Here is a 19,990-nt window from a genome sequence, read left to right on the forward strand (position 1 = left end):
GGGCGGCTACACTCCGAGGAACGGCTGCCGTACGTTTTGGTGAGGTGACGTGCTGAGTGGGGCACGTCTTGCCACGATCGTTTTCTCCGCGCTGACAACGCGAACGGTCAAACGCGCTCCTGTTGGAAGCATCACAAAGCCAAAGGGGGGCGCGCACAAGTCGATCGTTTCAACCGACCGGCCGCCGCGAGGGGGCGCTACGGCTTTGGTGGGCTGTGAGGGTGGGGGGGCAGCGGTGAGGTGCCCACTTTACCACTTGAGGTCTCCAGCAAAGGTTAATTACAACGCAGGGAAACATACATCAGCAAACAGCGCCAATGCATTGCCCCCGCGATTTATGCGCTGTCACGCCGCCTTTTAAATGAACCAAACGTTATTTAACTACGCTGCCGCAGCAGCAGCAGCCCTCTGTGTGTGTGTGTCTGTGTGTGTGTCTGTGTGTGTGTGTCTGTGTGTGTGTCTGTGTGTGTCTATGTGTGTGTCTGTGTGTGTGTCTGTGTGCGCGCGCGCAGCCCCGTTTAATAGAACGAAGTGAAGGGGCGCGAGAGTTGTGTGCAGGAAAACTTGCTGCTGTTGCACGCTGCTGTTGCACGCTGCTGTTGCACGCTGCTGTTGCACGCTGCTGTTGCACGCTGCTGTTGCACGCTGCTGTTGCACGCTGCTGTTGCACGCTGCTGTTGCACGCTGCTGTTGCACGCTGCTGTTGCACGCTGCTGTTGCACGCTGCTGTTGCACGCTGCTGTTGCACGCTGCTGTTGCACGCTGCTGTTGCACGCTGCTGTTGCACGCTGCTGCACAATGCTGCTGCTGCTGCTCCACACGGGTCTTCTGTGCCGTGCTGCGTCGCGTCTTCAACCACGGTTGGATAATGTCAATGGGACACCTGTGCGCATTTGCTCCTTACCGCCAAGCGAAACGCGCCAAGCGAAACGTTCAATGACATTAAAATAGAAACAAAATGCCCGGTCATTGGCGATTCGTTGAGAAACTGTAAGGATCTCTACCAGGTGCATTTGTTGTGCGAGGAGGTTTTTCCCCTCGTCTGCGGGCGTTGAGCACCTGTAAATTGGAAACCTCGAGTCCTTTTAATCCATTGACGATGGCTTTATTTAAACAGGGTGGTCCAGATGTCTAGTAACCCCCGCCTCCCCTATTAATTTACTCCTTGTTTTTTTACTTATGCATATTCATCTCTATTCTCACACCCATTGGTATGTAAGAATATGAAGTTTTAGAGAGTTAAATGGGGGGGGGGGGGGGGGTCACAAGACATCTGGACCACCCTCTACATTCAAGACACTGCTTCCACCCACAGCACCCCACTCTGTACCCCACCACGCACACGGTACACGCGTATGAGATTGAAATGCGTGAACAAAGCATGAATATGCAACGAGAGTCGTGCCTGTTTAAGTAATATGAGCGTCGCGTTTCCCGTATTCACCCATTGAAATGATTCCACGTGTTATTGTGGCGCTGTAATTATTCGAGCTATAATTACCTTCACGTTAAGTAAGTACGGTTAGCGTTTGAGCGGCTCTATTGCATTCAAATCAATATCGATAATGTTTACATGAGGCCCGAACCGGCGATAAATCAACCGGGCTGCGGGCTTTTGTGTACCAATGTACAACTTATGGAAATGACGTTTTTAAAAATTAATTACATCTTGCCGCAAATATAGCAGCCCTTAGCGCGGGCTTAATATATCATGTTAAATGGCTCAGAGTGCGTTAATTACACACACACAGACCAACCTCTGGAGTGTTGCAACTAATTAATAATTCTACGTGTGTATATTTTTATTCGTATTATTTTTGTTGGTTTCCGACCGCACGGTATTGTGGTTAAAACGTGTAATGAACGTGCGTGGAGAGAGTTTTGCTTTTTAAAAAAATACATGGGTGATCCGTTCGTGGATTCCCTTATTTATCATGACCCTCCCCTCTTACAATGCTTTTCAACAGGTGATGGAATATCGTGATTGACCACGTTAGCGTCAGACGATTTTTAATTCGTGTACAATGATTGGTGGGAGTCTTCGAGATGCTTTACTGTCAAACATTATTCCCCCTGTACTTTATACCCCCCCCCCCACCAACCTCGCTACACCCCCTTTATTATTTGAGTGGGGCGTCTATACATGGATCACCCTATATTACCAAAGCAGCAGAAGAGAGAAGAAGGGGGAACACCAACAACAACAGCAACAACAACAACATCAACAACAACAAAAACCTCGCAGCGCCAGTGGCTCCCGTAAATACACGAGGCGAAGGCTTTCCGATTTGATCCCGGCTGTCGAGACAGGCATGGTCCGGTCGCCGCGTCTGCCATAATTGCGCCCTCTGTTCTTGCTCGGGGCAGTGATGTATCGACCCGGCAATTAAAACCACCGCTAATGGTACATTAGTCATTAAATGATTAATTCAGCGGCGTTCTTGCGATGCAAATGATCATTATTATCGACTCGAATTGATCACGGCCCCTCTCTCAAGCAGGCTAATGCGCGTGGTCCCGCGGTGAGCTGCAGGGAGTGAGTGGGTGGGTGGGTGGTTGAGTGGGTGAGTGGTAGAGTGGGTGGTGGAGCGGTGAGCGCGAGTGAACTCCACCCCGCGCAGCCCAAGCGAGCCCTCTCAGCAAGGCAAGGTCGTCACGTGGCCCCCGTGCGCATCCCTGCACAATTATAAAACGTGTCTGCGCGTGTGTCTGCATAGCACGTGTAGCCATCATTATCAGCATCATCACGAGCAGCAGCAGCAGCAAACAGCCATGAGCTATCCACTGCTTGATGAAGGCCTTAAACCCGTCTCCGTCCAGCCGTGCGCAGAGAAGAAGAGGCCGATCCCGTGATGGCACGATCCATTTCGCGCGCTCGGCGTACACGGCTCGGTACCCTAGTTGATTTCCTCTCTGCCGTGGACTGTCTTCTCTTTCGGGTGTGTTCACTCCTTTGACTGCTATTCCGTGGTTAGTCTCGACCTGCACCGGTCGTCATCCCGTTCCTGCAACGGTGGCCTGCCCTCAAGGCCACTTAATTGCTCTTAAGTCAATAGTTGTGGGATCTCTTATAAAATGGGTCAATGTAAACGCGTATATATATGTAATGTTCACGTAGCTCCCCGACCTTTATGGGATCCATAATTCACATTTTGGTTTGCGCGTGTGTATGTGATATATATTTACAAAGTAACGTAATCAGTATAAGCTTAGCTTACTAATTGAGGCTTTTTTACAGTTTGTAGATACTTTCGTAAACATAAACCGTCATACGGTGAAGACAATTGAACAAACTTCAGTTCACCATAACTCATTACTCAAAACACAAATTAATTGTTATTCTAATGGTTTCAACTTATGAAGCGCAGCCGAACGATTCGCTCGCTCTCGTAGCGCGAGAACGACTCGGGGGCGCACGAGGGACCGGAGAGACAAGCAGGAAGGCAGCCAGGCGATGAGCCGGCACCAAACATTGCCCAAACTCTGCGGTCCTCTATATATGAAGGTGTTATCGGCCAAACTCATGAGTGTTTACACGCCGTAGGAAAGCGGAGCACGCGGACAAGTGCATTTGTATGCGTACAAAAAAAAGTACGCGAGTCCATTTTTTAAAATGTTCTATCAGCTATTTACACACGGTGCGATGCACCATTGGACAATGGGCCATGCTGTTAAAGTGCATGCGCATTTCTACTATAACCTATACGCGAAGAGCCGATATACCTGTGCGTTTCTCTGTGTTCGTATGCAGTATGCATGAAGCTCTCAATGTATTTGTCTAGGCTCACATACACCTTAAATGATTCAACGCTAAAGTGAATTTGCCGAAAGCGGCGAAAAAAAGTACTGGGGCCATAAAAAGAGGGCTTTTAACGTCGAGTATCCTAATGGCCTTCATAAAAGCGTCACATTTACCTACACTGAAACTAAATTGCGTACCAAATAATCATATCTATAATTAACTTCGTTATATGTAATATGAATGCGACGATTAAATGCGCCCCTTTTGCGGAACGATGTCCTGTTGTCACAACTGTGTGTGTGTGAGTGCATGCGTGTGTGTGTGTCCTCTAGTGTGTAGAGGCGCCATATACGGTTAATTAATTACACGTGTCATAATTAGCTGTCCATTAAGTGCCCACGTAATATATGTGTAGATCTATATATATATACTGTATATAGACGTACATTGTTCACTCATCGTGTAATATGCAAACAGTACATGAACAGTGTATGTGTATATAAAGACATCTACATATCCCGTTTAGCCTGCATCGCAGACTCGTGGGAGAAGTGTTGCTAGCTAGCACCTATCAAGGCCCATGTGTGCATACATATATACGTGTGTTTGTACACATTTACAGTGCTTCATTTCAGGAGGAACAGTCCGGAACGCTGATCTGGTAATTATTTTCGCCACGTTTCATCTTGTTGTGTTTCTCGGGATGCCGTGTGGTGTTCTGTGCGTGTGTGACGGTAGTGCAGTGGACAGCGCGCTGTGCGCTACGAACCCGGCGACCCGAGTTCGATTCTCGCTCACGGTCAACACCGTTGACGATTTTTTGAACCGCTCCGGGACCTTACCCGAGGTCGACGTCGCTTTAAATGAATACCTTGGGATCGCCACTGGGGGAGACAAAGGCGGCCGGGCGTGGTGCTAACCAACTACTCCATCGTGTGCCGTGCCGGTTCTTCATTGGTGCTCGCTAACAGCACTTGCCCCTACAGTCTGTTACAGGCTTTGTCGTTGTCTTGTAAGCAAAACCCTTGCTTGAAGGTGCGTCAGGGTTACCAGAAGTCTTTAAGGACAATACTGAAATATAGAGTCAAAATGTGGATGTTCTAGCGGGGTAGTGCCTTGTGCCGATAATTCCTACTCGCAGGGTTCAATCATATATCGAGTTAGAAAATAAGCCCTATTTTACACTCGCATATACACAAATACGTGGACGGTAAATTGCAACACATTCCATGGTAGCTCGGGTTTGCCGTTGATGATGATAAGAATAATAATAAAACATACATAGACAAAGACCCCCAGCAGAGCCTGAACAGACTCAGGGCAAGTGCTGTGAGCGAGCACCAAATGAAGGCAGGCACGGCACGCTAGAGGATGGGTGCCCAGCACCACCCCCGGTCGTCTTTGTCTCCCCACTGCTGACGTTTGCACACACACTGCACGAGGTACTTCATTTAGAGCTGAGTCGGCCTAGGCAAGGTCCAGAATCAGTTCAGATCATTATCTGAATTTTCGCTCACGGCCAACACCAATGATCATTATAATTATCACCGGTGTTGGCCGTGAGCAAAAATTGAACTCGTAGCAACGACATTCCGGCTCCCCTACAAAGATCCCCTGTACAGCCTTAACATACTGTTGGGACAAGTGCTGTAAGTGAGCAACTATGAAGGCCGGCACGGCACACGAAGCGAGTGAGTAGCCAACACCACGCTCGGCCTACTTTGTCTCCCCCAGTGACGATGTTTACACACCGTACCAGGTACTCATTTGAGCCTGAGTCGACCTAGGGGAGGACCCAGGACCGGTTCAGGTATTCGTCACCGGTGTTGGCCGTGAGCGGGAATCGAACTCGGCTCATCGGGTTCGGAGCGCAGCGGGATAACCGCTTACACGACCGCGCGCCTATACACAGACTCGCTCACAGACGCAACGACGACTACAGCGAGTTGCGTGAATGCACCGCTTGGCGCCCGCGCTAACGGTGGTAAAATAACAACGGAAGAGACCGTTCAGACAGCATTGCACGGATTAACTGTAGCGTGGTTATTGGTTTCGACAGGCCGAGGATTTCACTGTTACAGGCGAATGGGCCCCAAACAGCGATGTTAACTTCGCCGGCATAAAGGCAGCGCGAACACAGCTTGACCCCGAAGCCATTTCATTATCGCGAGCACAAAAGGCTCTGCTGCTAATTGCTCCAACTCATACGAAAACTTTTTCGAGCACATCGGCTTTGCCAATTAACGTCCGGAAGTCCACTCGGGTGGACTTCCCCCTCGCACGCCCCCCCCCCCCCTGCTCCTCACCCCTCACCCCCCACCCTACCCCCCCCCCCCCCCCAATTTTAATTAATTAAAGTTCGTGATTAGGACTCGGCCATCACGGAGATGGAGCGATACATTTAGCTCGTGTGCAGGTGTTAGGTTGGATCGTTACATTGCAGGACCCTGAGAGATGGAGACCGCTTTGAGAGTGGATCATATAATGCCTGCTACTGTGGATGGGGGTGATTAATGAGTAATTCATTAATGTAAAAAAACACTACAACAACACAATTTGCACAGCAGTGGATAGAACACGGCTTATTTTTTTTACACAATGTATTTGCACAGCGGATGTAGAAGCTGTTGCTTTAAAAGTAAATTAAATCACGTATAGCTTATGAAGTTTAAATTATCTCGACAATTAAAGATCTAATCAAAAATATGCTTTTTTCAAAAGTAGCAATTTAATCATCGGACGGTTTCGACAACCAATGTCACGAGACAGCCCTTAAGATGTAGTAGGTGCATAATAAACCTCGTGTTGCGAACGCTAAAGAAGTCGATGATGATAGGATACGTCAATAGGAGTACCGTGGGACAATTTATTCAAAGTGCGTGTGTAACTTAATTAAATGTACAAAACGCCGGAAGCAAGTAACGGAACAACAAAATATAAACCAAAAAAAGAAATTGGTAAAATGATCAGAAGTTCACGTTTAATGGGGCTTCGTTCGTCCTTCTCTCCGCAACGTTATCTGGCAGCTCACACCTCCCCAACAAAACGGACGCGATAAGAACAATCTGGGGCGAATAAATACGAAGTAGGGGGCCGACTGAGGACGGCCAACTTTGACGGTCGTGGCAAGAAACACGTGTGTGGCGAGTTGGCGACGACGGAGCGCGACGCAAATAAATAAGCACGTGTCTCTTTCAAAAATGACACGTGTACACCTCGCGCAGGGGACGGGAAGGGGGTTGCGGGCCTTGCTTTTTGACATCCGTTCGTATTCACGCGACGTGCACGCGACGTCTTCCTCTCAGTCGGCGAGCGGTGGAGAAATACAGGACAGCAATTTCATGGGAGAAATGAACGATAGACGGACGTGATTAACGTTTGACGGGTATAGGCGACAATATACAGCATATATATTGGAATTCGATCTGTTTTTAATCTGTACATTCGTCCCCCCCCCCCTCCTCCCAATTTCCAACATTTGCAATAAAATACCCTTATGTACATAATCGTTAAGAGATCACCGAAAGATGCCGAGCGTGTATGGAACACTTTACATGTTTTACAGTTGGCGGTGCGTCTCAGCTCGGGTCCGGCATCCAGCAATGAGTTGACAAAACGGGCTGTACCGTGTACGCAATCTTAGCTCAGACGCGCCGTCGATTAAACGCGTGCAATGTGTGTGTGTGTATATATATATACCGTAAGCGATACTTACAAGACAAGCATAACAAACGTCAATGTTTTTGTTGTTTACATCTCAGTAGTCGACACATCTCCGCACGCACGCACGCGCGCACACACACACACGCCAACTTGCGCATTACAAGCAACGCACTCGGCGCTTGAATTCTCACACTTTACATGTTAGTACAAAAAAACCAGAATATTTCATGTAAAAAACACAAATCCAATATATACCAATGGAAAAAAACTCGTTCAAAATAGTTTGTTTGTTACACTAAGCCAGTCATAGAGCGCATCACGGGCATAGGGCCGCCGATGGCCTGGTGCATGTACGGCAGCGGGTGGGCGAAGCCCTGCAGCAGAGGCCGCGTCAAGTGGCTCGCCCCGCCGTGCACGTGAGCGCTGCCCGCCGCCGCAGCAGCAGCAGCCGCGTCTCTGACCCCTGAACTCTCGTGGTACAAGATGGGCACCCGGACCAGGCGCTGCGCCGTGTGCGAAAGGTTGGCGGCCTCGAGCTCGGCGGCGAGCTGGCGCTTCCACTTGTTGCGCCGGTTCTGGAACCAGATCTTCACCTGCGTCTCGGTGAGGTGCAGCGACGCGGCGAGCCCCGCGCGCTCCGCGCTGCTCAAGTAGCGCTTCATGTCGAACGTCGACTCCAGCTGGAACACTTGGCTCCGAGAGAACACGGTCCGCGTCTTCTTCTTGCGTCCGCCCTTCTTCTCCAGAAGATCGACGCCGCCGCCGCCGCCGCCGCAGCTGCCGCCGCTCGTTTCGAGTTGTCGCTCGGAGCCGCTGTCGCCAATGGATTCTTCCTTGGCGTCTGCTGCGTCTTCGGCTGCTGCTGCGGCTGCGGCGGCGGCAGTTTTGTGCAGCGTGAGTCGCTCGTCAGCTCCCCTCGACGAGTCTCCCCCGTCCGCGTCCTCGCATTTATTGGCCGCGGTACCGGGAGAGCCCCGGTCGCTGAAGGGAGACGGCGAGGCGTGATCGCTGTTGGGCAGAGACGGGGAGCATCCCCTAGGACCTGTGACACACGCGCACGCGCGCGCGGGTAAACAAACACAGTTACATCAATTGAGTCGCACACAGTTGCATGCACGCATACGCGGTCACAACGTTACACACACATTAAATAGAACCCCGTATCAGCCGTGAAGAGTGTGGAGGCAAGCGACATTAATTAGCGCGACTCGCCGCATGTCTTAGTAAGCGCTCGCTGACACGAAGAACACAGTTGGTAAACACACGCGCACAGTTGCTCTCACACAGCCAAGCCACACAGAATTACCTACACACTTGCACTGCAGCGGACAGCTCGCATTAATCTTCCGTCATAAAAAAAACCGCTGTGTGTGTCACTTCCCCCCCCCCCCCCAGTATTTTATTACTCGCAGTCAAATATCGCGACCACACTGAGAGACAGTAACTATATATTTATATATATATACCCCGGACTGTGTGTATGTGCTGTGCGTGAGCGTAGCATGTGCGAGTGAATGCCGTCGCTCCGAAGGCAGTCGCACGGGCGCGTGCATGAGTGCAGGCTGGGTGGATACTCACTCTCCGTCTGTCCGAACGGGAGGTAGGGGTGCCACGGGGCAATGGACTTCTCGACGAGGCGAAAGGGCGGCATTGCGAATCTCGGCATGGGGATCTCGAACGGAGCCACCACGAGACCCGCGCCGTGCCCGAGAGCCGACATCTCCTCGCCGAAGCGAACATTGCCAAATCCGAAACAGATGAGCTGGCGCTCGGGCTTGGTCGCGGGCTTGTCTTCGGAATTGAGAAGATTTTGGATGAAGAAGGATGACACTTTGTTGGGGCCGGGATTTTGCGGCGTGGTCGCTTTCTCGGACATCTTTTTCTTCGTCCCGTGGCGACGCCTCGGTATCTCTGTGTGCGGAGTAAAAACAAGAAAAAAATGAATTCGCGACTCCACGCGACGAATAGCGCCTAAATAAGAAATGCCAGCGCGGAGCTTAAAAAAGCGTGTCCAAGGCGCATCGGCGATGTCGATCTTTCCCTCTCGCTTGGATGTTTTTTTCCTCTCTCTCTCTCCTCTTTCTTCTCTCTCCCTGCTCTCTCTCTCTCTCTACTCTCTCTCCTTGCTCTCCCTCCGAGGCGGAGCTGTTCTAGGGAGCAGTGGCGCGGCTCGCGAGACGAGAGAGGGCGGTGAACATGGCTCGGTTACTCGCTTTGCCTCGCTCTTGAGTGGGAGCGAGCGAGAGAGCGAGCGGGTGAGTGGGAGCGAGCGAGCGAGCGGGTGAGCGAGTCTCGCCAACTTGCACGTCCCAGACAGGAGCGGAGCGTCAGCCCGGCGCCAATTTGTGAGAGGCGGATGATAATGATGAAATAAAAATGTCATACAAGTTAAACGCCTAACAAGCGAGGAACGCGCGGCGATTGGGCAAGCACAATGACAAATGGGATTACTCGGCATAACAAGCGGATCGCTTGTAATGAGTCCACCTCCCGGTTTTTTTTGGTGGGGATGAGGAGGAGGAGGTGGGGGTGGTGGGGGTGCATTTCGGGGTGCGGGCTGCAGATGGGGCGAAGAGAGGGACGCGTGATGGGGAGTGGGGGGGGGTGTTGGGGGAGGGTGGCGCTAGCGGAGTTTGGGAGGAGGGGGGGGGAGCTTCAGGGGTTGTGATGTGATGAGGTTCCGAGGGGCTGGAGGGATGGGAGAAGTACGGATGGGGGGGGGGGGATAGCGGTGGGTGTGGTGGGGTGGGGGGGGTTGTTTAGCTCAAGGCCAAAAGAAAGCCCGCCTCTTATTGGCTCTTCATTTTGGGCCAATTAGAGCGCAAATCTGGCGGCGGGGCGCCCGGAGCCGTCGCGAGCTGCCTTCTCGGGATGAACAGATTAGACTCGGAGAGCAAATCAGCGGCTCTCGCTCCATCGCTCTGCGGCCTTTTTTTCTCAGCACATTAGCGCCAATTGAGATGTGTCTTGCCCCCTTTGCCCCATTAGGCATGCGGGCTTTAAGCTCTAAAAGCCCGAACAAGAGGTGCGTGTTTACCGACAAACACGTTGTTACTCCTGCAGATGGCGCAACACCTGGCCTGTGCCCCCTAGCAATGGAACGACCCCCCCCCCACACACACCCACCCCACCCACACCCCCGCCGCTTCACAATAATTATGCCATAGCAGAAGTTCCTACCTAAAGTAGTCGAGACAATGCGACAGACAACGCCGCGAAACCAATCTGTATGTGTGAATCAGGCGTGACCGACGTTCGACCGCGCGGGAATCCAAATCGAACATCAATTGCCCCCCCCCCCCCAAAAAAAAAACAGAAAGTGTCCACCCCGCGCCAGATGCGCTATCACACCACAACCCCCGTGCTCTTCATTCGAGGTGCCACTGCGCCGCAGTGAGTCACGCGGCAGGGAGTCTATCCCCCCACCCTTCTCCATGCTAAGTGCGTTACCGCACATCGAGCCCGCACTGCCCAGGGCACACACACCCCCCCCTGTCACCGGTTGTTAATAAGTTGCGCGAGTCATTCACTTGCAAGTGTTGCTCACTTTTCGTCTGGAGCCCGCGCAGACCTCCGGCAAAAAAGAGCGCCGAGTCGAATTGTTCACACCCAACGTGCCCCGGCAGGTTTTCCCCGCCTTCAACAATCAATGAAGTGTGTCTCGCCGCCGTTCCTTACGGCGTTCCAGAACACTGGACAGGGCCGTGCATCGTTTAGCAACAGCGAGATTGACGCGAGCGCAGTGTGTGTGTGCGTGTGCGCGCGCGTAAAATTGCTGCCCAGGTAGGTTCTTGGTTTCGTGTGATATATTAATGACCGATATAGTGGCCCTTGATGTATGCCGTGGTGTGTGTGTGTGAAGAATCAATGTAAATAGCGAAGCAGGGAGGTTGTGTTTTATACGTATAGCATCATACAATTATACTAAATATATTCCCGCACCTCCGCTTAGCACGGCACGCTTACGGAAGGTGCGAAATAAGTTCGACGCGCATGCAGTTAGTGATAATAGTGTACGGCGGGATAAAGCTCCCTCTCGTGCCGCGTAGGGCATAGGGGATTGTTTGAACATCCTCCACTACAGCTGTGAGGGGGGGTGGGCACGGTCGAACAGATTATGTAATCACTCTTTCTTTGGAACCTGCCTTTTTGTGTTCAGTTTGTTTTGCCGTCTCTCGCGCCTCCGATGAGCACGGTTGGCCGCGTACGGTGCGAAAGAAGTTCAACATACGGTGCACACACACACCCGGCCACTGATGTTAGCCGTAGCCGAGAATCCAACTCACGTTGCAGGGGGTTCAAATCTTGGTGCGCTCAACACCGCCTACCCAGCCCGCTATCTGTGTGATTGGTTTCCCCATTCAATGAAGGAGCACTCGAATCACAACGACGGCGTCCGTGTCGAACACTACCGAGGCCTTTGCGAAATGCACGTGGGTGCCGCGTCTATGATGAGCGCATTTGTGTGAGAAAGGGCCGCGGCTTTGAATGCGACTCGGTCCGCGTTGGACGCGTGCCTGATGGCCTCGCGAGGCAGGCTGCGTGCCCAAGACGAATGAATGATCGAGAGGTGCGTTGTGAACGCCGTCCAGACGTCGTCATTGTTCTTGCTCGCCTCGAAGCTGGCGTTTGCATCGTCTCCATTGAATGCAGGTCGGTTGAGTGGGATGATTCGTAGGCGTATGGACACAACTGGCTCGTGATAGTTAAGGGAATCGTATTATCATGTACAGCCCCTCAACCAAATGCTGCCTGAAGGGACCTTCCGCGCGATGTCGGCCGTGGTAGTTTCTTTGAGGACACTTCACCATCTTCATTGGGTCTTTCGGTAAAGTCACGTAGATATAGGTTAAAAGGAAATAACAAAACTACGACGTTTCGATCACACAACACAAGTGACCGTTATCCTTCCGATCCTCCTGATGACGATCGCTTGTGTTGTGATCGAGACGTCGTAGTTTTTTGTTATTTTATTTCAACCTATCGACATGATTTTACCGAAACAATCAAGAATGTGAATTCCTGCAGTCACGAAAGCTTTAAGTCTAAATATAAGGTATGTATGTTGAACTTCTTTCGCACCGTACCTAGCCATTCGTGCTAATCGGAGGTGCCGTTCTACTTGCGTTGAAGCTGGTGTTATAAATAACTCCATCCTTAAATAGGCAAATAGTAAATACAAAATTGCTGTTCATGATTTTAACAAATGACCCAATATTTGCACGTGACTTCCCCATATACTTCTACATCAATTTCTCAAACCCTTCTCCTTCTATCCCACATCTCCACTCCCCACCACCCCCACTCTTCCACATCAAGCTCCCCCCCATGTCCGTGTTCATCTTACACAACCGCAGGACTTTGAGAATATGTTACGCGTCATGTAAATGATCCCATACACTCGTCGGTTCCGTCTGAAGAAGTTATCTCCACATTCGTCGAAGGGTAATCTTCGAGAAAAACAAAGGTCAGTGTGATGGTGCAGTTATGCAGGGCGCAGCACCTACGACTTTTGTGCGCCACCACATTAGACTTATTAATACAACTGGCTCACAAAATGCATGATTTTCAGTTAGGCTGACGTTTCGGGCAATGCCTTTTCTTTAGAGCAGAGAGCGACGAATGTTATCGAGGCACGTGGCGAGTTCTTTGGTGGAGGAGGGGGCGTGTCCGTGCTTGTGCACGATACTGCCTCGAGATGTGCGCGCGCAACCTCGTGCATATGTAGTCATGGGTTTCGAGGCTCGTTTTTATTTTTCAGGAGGATGTTGCATCGAGATGTTTGACCAATTCCATTGTTGAGTGTTTGGTTTTACGTGGGAGGAGAGCGGAGCACCCAGAGACAACTTACCAACGGAGGGGGGAGAGAGGGGGGGTGGGAGTTCACACGAAAGTTTTAGTACAGATGGATTCAACAATCAATTTCTGTCGTGTGTCCATATCTAGGCGACTTCACAGCACACATGTCGTGAAGTAACCGCTCCTGGCGCAGTGCATGGCATATGGAGGGGGGGGAATTATCTGACAATTATGTAAATTCCACGACACAACACGTGCAATAATAATAATAATAATGTTATCGGCCTATACAATACAGCCCGTCATAAATCGTGCTCCGAGCCTCATGGGTGGGTGGGGGGGGCTGTCCCTTCCGCTGCTAATGTGTCCATCCCATATTTTTGCACGCAACTTTTTGTTACGTCTCATTTGCATTGCGTTTCGCGCGGGCAATCTATGCGCTTTTTTACATAAGGCCGTCATAAATTATTTACTTGTATCTATTTTCCCACTTCAGCCGTGGCGTTAACCCCCTCGCTCGATGCGCTACAATAGCGGGCAATCCCCACCCCACTTAAGAAAGCTCAATTGTGCACTTGCTCCGTCGTCTCAGATGAATAGAGTGTACTGTTGCCGCCGCCATAGAGGCAACATAAATTAGGTTTTTGCTTTGTGCGCCCAAGACGCTCACTGAATTATTAACAAATCCGCACTTTAAAAACAAAAGCTCGCAACGGAGCGCGTTCGCCGCCATACGACTGCATCTCTTATTCACGTATACCTAGTGTCCTTCCATATATACGCGATCTGGAGAGAGAAAGAGAGGATGTAAATTTCGATTTAAAGCTTTCGTGACTGCAGGGATTCATCTTCTTGGCTCTTTCGGTAAAGTCACGTAGAAGGGAAGTAATACAATAATAAAAATAAAACATAATAAAATATTATGTTTTATTTCTATTAATAAAATAATTTTATTACTTCCCTTCTACGTGACTTTACCGAAAGAACCAAGAAGAAAAAGAGAGGATGGTTCGTTTTTTTTCGTCTTCAACAATTCAAAGCCATTCTGCCACTCTTGCCGACTATTTTATTTACGTCTTCCGAGACGTCTTGGCAGAGTGGGAAAAGTAAGCTATAAATATCCTCTTCCGAGGGGCTCTTTAGACCTCCCTCTGATGGCCCGAGCAAACAATTGCAATGCTGCACCTTTACCTGTATGCATTGAACTCTTTATTTGCGGTACTCCAGGGCTGGTGACCGATCAAGAGTCACTCACCCCCCAAACCCTCCGACCGGCGGGTAGCTTGTGATGGGGTAAAGTGTGGCTACTCACACCTCTTCCAAGACGTCTTGGCCAGCGGGGAAGAATAGGTCAAAACTTCCCTCTATCGGTGCTCTCTAGGGGAGAGGCCATACCGCCAGCAGTGCCGTGAGCGAGCAATTTCAGGGCAGCTCCTTTAAATTGTTACTTTATCACACTGGACCACAAAAAGGTGCAATGATACAATACAATGTGTTTTCATATATTGTCCCAAGACGCTGTACAGAAACAGTATAGGTACTTATTTTGTAGTAACAGTCAGCCATAGGCCGATATTTAAAAAAGGTCCAGAACTTGGACTTGAACTGGGACAGGGCGTCAACAGCACGGGTGGCTTGGGAAAGGGATTTCAAATAATATCTTCATTCCGTAAGAGGTAATTCCTGTGTAAGCTTCTGTGACGAAATTACGAAAAGTGCATTCATAGTGCGTATCGAAAATCGTCAATGAGTGAAATACATTCTAATGATATTTTGAAAGGCCAGAACGCTGAGATTTGGCACGCAATAATGGAGTCGATGTTTATGATTAAAACAATCCCATTACGAATATATTCTAATATGGACCCAAAAATGAATACGTCGCGAAGGTGAATATATTAAGGCTAACCCTGCCTACTCGCAGAGCAGGGTTAGCCTTATGTTTATATTTATTTAAGTCACGTGCTAACCACATGAACACATACGATTCCCTATCGTCATACGAACCAATTAATTTGCTTTGGAGTGTGACGCTTAAGCCTCTAGAAAGCAGGCAAGGTCTCCTACTAGTACATACTCGCCTATAGGTATGCATGCTTAAATACAAAAAAATAAAACTCCAACACTGATGCACGCGTAATAATAATAGTAGTTTTCAAAGTGTGGCTATTAGAAATACGTTCAGCAATGAAAACAATTGGAAACATCTTCAATTCACACGTTGCAATCTGCTCATCGCTATAGGATTTAAAACGCGCTATTTCCAATTTTAAGAGCATTTGGGCAAGTTAGTGACAAATTGATATCGTTGATCGAAATCTCTAAACGTAAACGCGTGTTTACTCACAACAGCCTCTTAGGAATCCGTGGCGGATATTGAACCTAAAGAGAATCGAAGTGGGCAATTTCCCCCAAAGAGAAAGATAAACACGTGTAGGTGTTATTGTTGTTGTTGTTGTCATTATCATCAGCCGCGTTCTATCCACTGTTGGATGAAGGCTCTTCCCACTATGGTATAAATAAGCTGATTTCCTCTCACCAAACTATTTAACTAATTTAAACTATTAATTTTTTACTCTTAGGTTTTTTCGGTAAAGTCACGTAGGCCTACCTTGGCTCCTCCCCCCTCAACCAGTATATATACAAGGTCGGGTCTCTTGGAATTTCTCTTTACTTGATACAGCAATCGTGCTGTGACGGTTCCACCTGAAGACGGAAGCTTATGTTGCCTCCGAAACGTCGTGATTTTTATTTTACTATTATTAATTTTAACTCTATTTTTTACCTACGTGACTTTACAGAAAAAACCTAAGAGTATGGATCCTTGCAGTCACGAAAGCTTCAAATCTAGAAATATTATTTTTTTTATTTAATTTTACCAGGTAATGCCCACTGAACTATACAGCTCTTGTTCAGAAGTGAACTGGCTGCAAATGATAGTTCAAATAAGTTGCGTATTATGTGGACATTTATAGCCGCCAAATACTCTAAACGCATGTTGATTCTAAATGTGGAGGGAAAAACCGGAGAGCCCCAGATAAAAATCCACGCGACCACGGGGAGAACATGGAAAGTCCAAACATACAGCAGGCATCAGGGTCTGGATCCAGCCCACGATCTCCTGGATACCAGGCGAGGTAGTCGTCATCTCGCCACCGCGACGCCCCTTTTGAGGTTGTCCTCTTCTCGGTTGTTTTTTTTCCCATTTGTTGGTGGAACCTACGCAGCGTAATCGAGTTATCTAATTGAATCAGCGCTTTGTCTGTCTCAGCTGCAGACTCGATTCCGTCCACCGAGAAGGGCTCAGTGATAATTGAACAGCAGCGCTTAACTGCCTTTGAGTGTGAAAACGAAAGAACATCACCTATCAACGTATGCTTGCAGTCCGTATTCATCTATTATACATTTCAACTTGAAATATTGTGGCGTATGAAGATCAAGGTTAAAGACTTGAAATATAATGTCATTGTTTGAGCATGCATTTGGCACCTGGACACACGCTTTACGCTACAAATGTTGGAAAGTAATAATGCATCCTTTGTCAATCCAGGATTGCAGGATAAAGGCCTCCCCACAGCATATTAAATGCATACGCATATCTACGTATGTATGTTGAACTTCTTTCGCACCGTACGTAGCCAACAGTTCTAATCGGAGATGCGGGGGAAGAACAAGAAACTAAATACAAAAAAGCAGTCGTAAAGAAATGAGTTTCCATTTAGATTGAAAAGCGTACAGCTTCCAGTGGCTTCCTAACTACAGGAGGAAGAGCGTTCCAGACGGCCGCAGAAGCGCAGCTGAAAGCGCACGATGCGGTCGACCGTCTTGGTTCGATGGCCAGCCAAGAAGCCGCTGCTGTATGAGTTCACATTGATATGGTCACAGCAGTAAGACTTGTCATGCTCACTCTGGTGAAAGAGGCTGCAGAGAATAGCGACATCTACCGTGAGCCCGGGCCGGGTTTTTTTTGGTTTTTTGTTTTGTTTTCCACACAACATTCAAGGGCCACGTTACGACCCATGAGTTGAGCCTCACCAACCACATCATCGTCCCGGCAGCCCCAGCTCAGTAGCCGCACCTCCGTTGACCTCCAGTAATGTACCTACAAGTGCAGTGCTTTGTGTCATTCCACTGCTGGATACGCATCTCCCCACACATAGTGGGGGGTTATTTGACCGCAGTACTTCTCCGCCCTGGGCTTAACGTCGTAGGAATCGCAACATGCTTGGCATGTCAAGATGACACCGCAAATTGTTCTGCACACAGTCGCTCGCGCCTGTCGTGGGCACGTGCTCAGGACCTGCGTCCTGCCTGGGGGGGAGTTTCTGAGCTTGGTCAATCCACTGCTGCACGAGGGCCTGCAAACGCCGCACGGGTCGTGGAGGTTACGTGACCGTAAATTCGCCAACGTTTTGGGTTGGTGAAGGCGGGCAGCGTAGAAGTACAGTACAATGTTGCTTTGCCTTCAGCTGCCCCGTCACGCAAGCCTGCATCGCAACCCGCGGTGAAACGTGGTCACCTGTTCAACCACCGAGCTCTTGAGTCAATTCTGCTCAGTTTCCTAGATCTGTCGAGATTGGGCACATTCCGGGCGATTTGGTCAAAGGCCGTCTACACCCAAAACTGCCAGTCAATACTCGATTGTATTTACAATCTCACCGATGTGCTCTTAAACGCCTTACAGAGGTCAAGGTCAATAAGGTCATATAGCCATCGACCTTCCTTCTGCCAGATCCGGCAATTGTCTCAAAGTCGACGCGAGCCCTGCCAATGTACTAAGGTATCGCACAGGATTTAGATCTTTCTTTTGACTGCCAACCGCTGGTTGCCCACTCTAAAGCCTTCATATACGACAAAATCATCTTAATAATCAAACAGCACAATAATCAGCAGCTATGATTAAGCCACCGCTAAATGAAGGCCTTCTCAAGTCGTCGCCAGCTCTCTCGCGCTCCTACAAGATGCAGCAATCCATTTAACACCTGCTCATGAGTTGAGTTCATCGCTTCATCTCCGCAGTTCCCTCTTTCGGCTTCCACTCCATCGTTAGTCTCGATGGCCGGCAATCATCCCTTCTAGAGCCACGTCCTGCGCATGCCCAATTACATATCTTAAAAGTCGACATCATGCACAGTACAATATACATAGCTGTGGTATGTTCTCTAAACCACGCGTTGCTCTTTGCATCTCGAAGTAATGATCTCTCTTCTTCTTTGCGCAATTTTCAACTTCTGATCGAATGACGGTGTAATCATGTTACGAATAGGGTAATGGGTGTCGTTTTGCGGCGTAGCGGGCGGTGATCTCGTGGGTGGGGATGTAGGAAGGTTGCCGCCAACTCGACCGCTAAAGCCCCGACCACCTCGAGGCGTTTCCAGCTAAAGACTCGAGTTGATTCAGTTCCCGCAGGTGGTGAATGGCGACCCCCCCCTCCCCCTGAGTTCCTCATTACTGACCACTAAATACAACGAACCTCAGCTCTGGCTAAAGTAATATGAACGTGCCCGACAGCGGTGTATTGATAAAGGCCTGCACGTTATGCCACGGAACAAATAGCCAGGCTAGGATGGTGGCAATTTGTGATATTTTATAATTTGTCACGTTCACGTGGCCTTGTCTTATTCTCATGGAACGTATACTGTCCTCAATTAGGATTCTATGAATATAGGGTAGAATAATACAGTATGGATATGTATACTAAACTAAATGATAAACTTTTTTTTACCAGGTAAAGCCCGCTGAGGTATAATCGCTCTTTTAAGAATCGACTTGGCCACAAATGATAGCTCAACGAAGTGGCTTTAATGTGGAAATGTATGGCAGCCAAATGCTCGAAACGCATTTTTCTGCATTTGGAGAGAAAATCCGAAGGACCCTGAGAAAAATCCACACGACCACGGAGGCGAGATGTTAATTACATCGTAGTCCAACATATACCACGTAGCCATGCCTCACGCCAACAATCCCTACTCCAAGCCCAGCTTAGGGCCTTCCGCAAAAAGACCAAGTGAGAGATTAATCCCAAGGCAACAGCACAAGGTGAATCTGACTATGACTGGCCCAACGTTGACGAAAGAACAGAGCAGCATGGTCATTGAAAACCGGCCTTGGGGGAGCGGGGGGGGGGGGGTATCTGGAGACCTCCGTGTGTGTTGGTGCGGGGCATTTTGAGGAAACCTCAAAAGGTTGTTTTTTGCCAAACAGTGCATCACACCTTCTTGGTTCTTTCGGTAAAGTCACGTAGAATAATATTATTTTATTATGTTAAAACATTATATTTTATTATTTCCCTTCTACGTGACTTTACCGAAAGAACCAAGAAGATGAATCCCTGCAGTCACGAAAGCTTTAAATCGAAAAGTGCATCACACGTTGAGGTTGTAAAAGGGATGGAGAGCGAAGGCAAAGATCTGTAGCCAGCATGTGGTTGAGCGCGCTGTGGATGGAAGGAGGTGGGCGCTGGCGTGTGTGGGGGGTAGCACGGGAGGGCTGTCCTGAAGGAGGAGGGGTGCGTGCAGAAGCACCCTGAAGGCAAGGCCCTGCAAGCAAGCGTTTGCTTAACCCGCGACCTTGTGCCAGCTTGAAGTCACCGGGGAGGCAGACCGCTGCTACTCCGCGTGTGTGTGGGGAGGGGGGGGGTATAATGGGGGCATGGAGAGGCGGTTAGACGACGGAGTGAGAAGCCGATTTCCGTTCACTCGGTAGTGAGCGACACGACGTGCCGCGTGCGTGCGTGCGTGCGCTAATTGTGGCAATTAAGCCGAGTCCACGCACGAGACATGCATT

The 19,990-nt window shown here is 49.4% G+C and overlaps 1 protein-coding gene across 1 annotated transcript; it reads right to left on the reverse strand.

Moving 5' to 3' along the window:
• Positions 1-7,695: 7,695 nt before the first annotated feature.
• Positions 7,696-9,281, reverse strand: LOC144934949 (homeobox protein HMX3-like). Its single transcript, XM_078861209.1, has 2 exons — positions 8,984-9,281; positions 7,696-8,447 (listed from the first exon to the last, which is right to left on the reverse strand). The coding sequence occupies exons 1-2, from the start codon at positions 9,279-9,281 to the stop codon at positions 7,696-7,698; spliced, it is 1,050 nt and encodes a 349-aa protein (XP_078717335.1).
• Positions 9,282-19,990: the final 10,709 nt, after the last annotated feature.

This window comes from Lampetra fluviatilis, chromosome 12 (assembly GCF_964198595.1).
Source record: "Lampetra fluviatilis chromosome 12, kcLamFluv1.1, whole genome shotgun sequence".
Lineage (NCBI taxonomy): Eukaryota > Metazoa > Chordata > Hyperoartia > Petromyzontiformes > Petromyzontidae > Lampetra > Lampetra fluviatilis.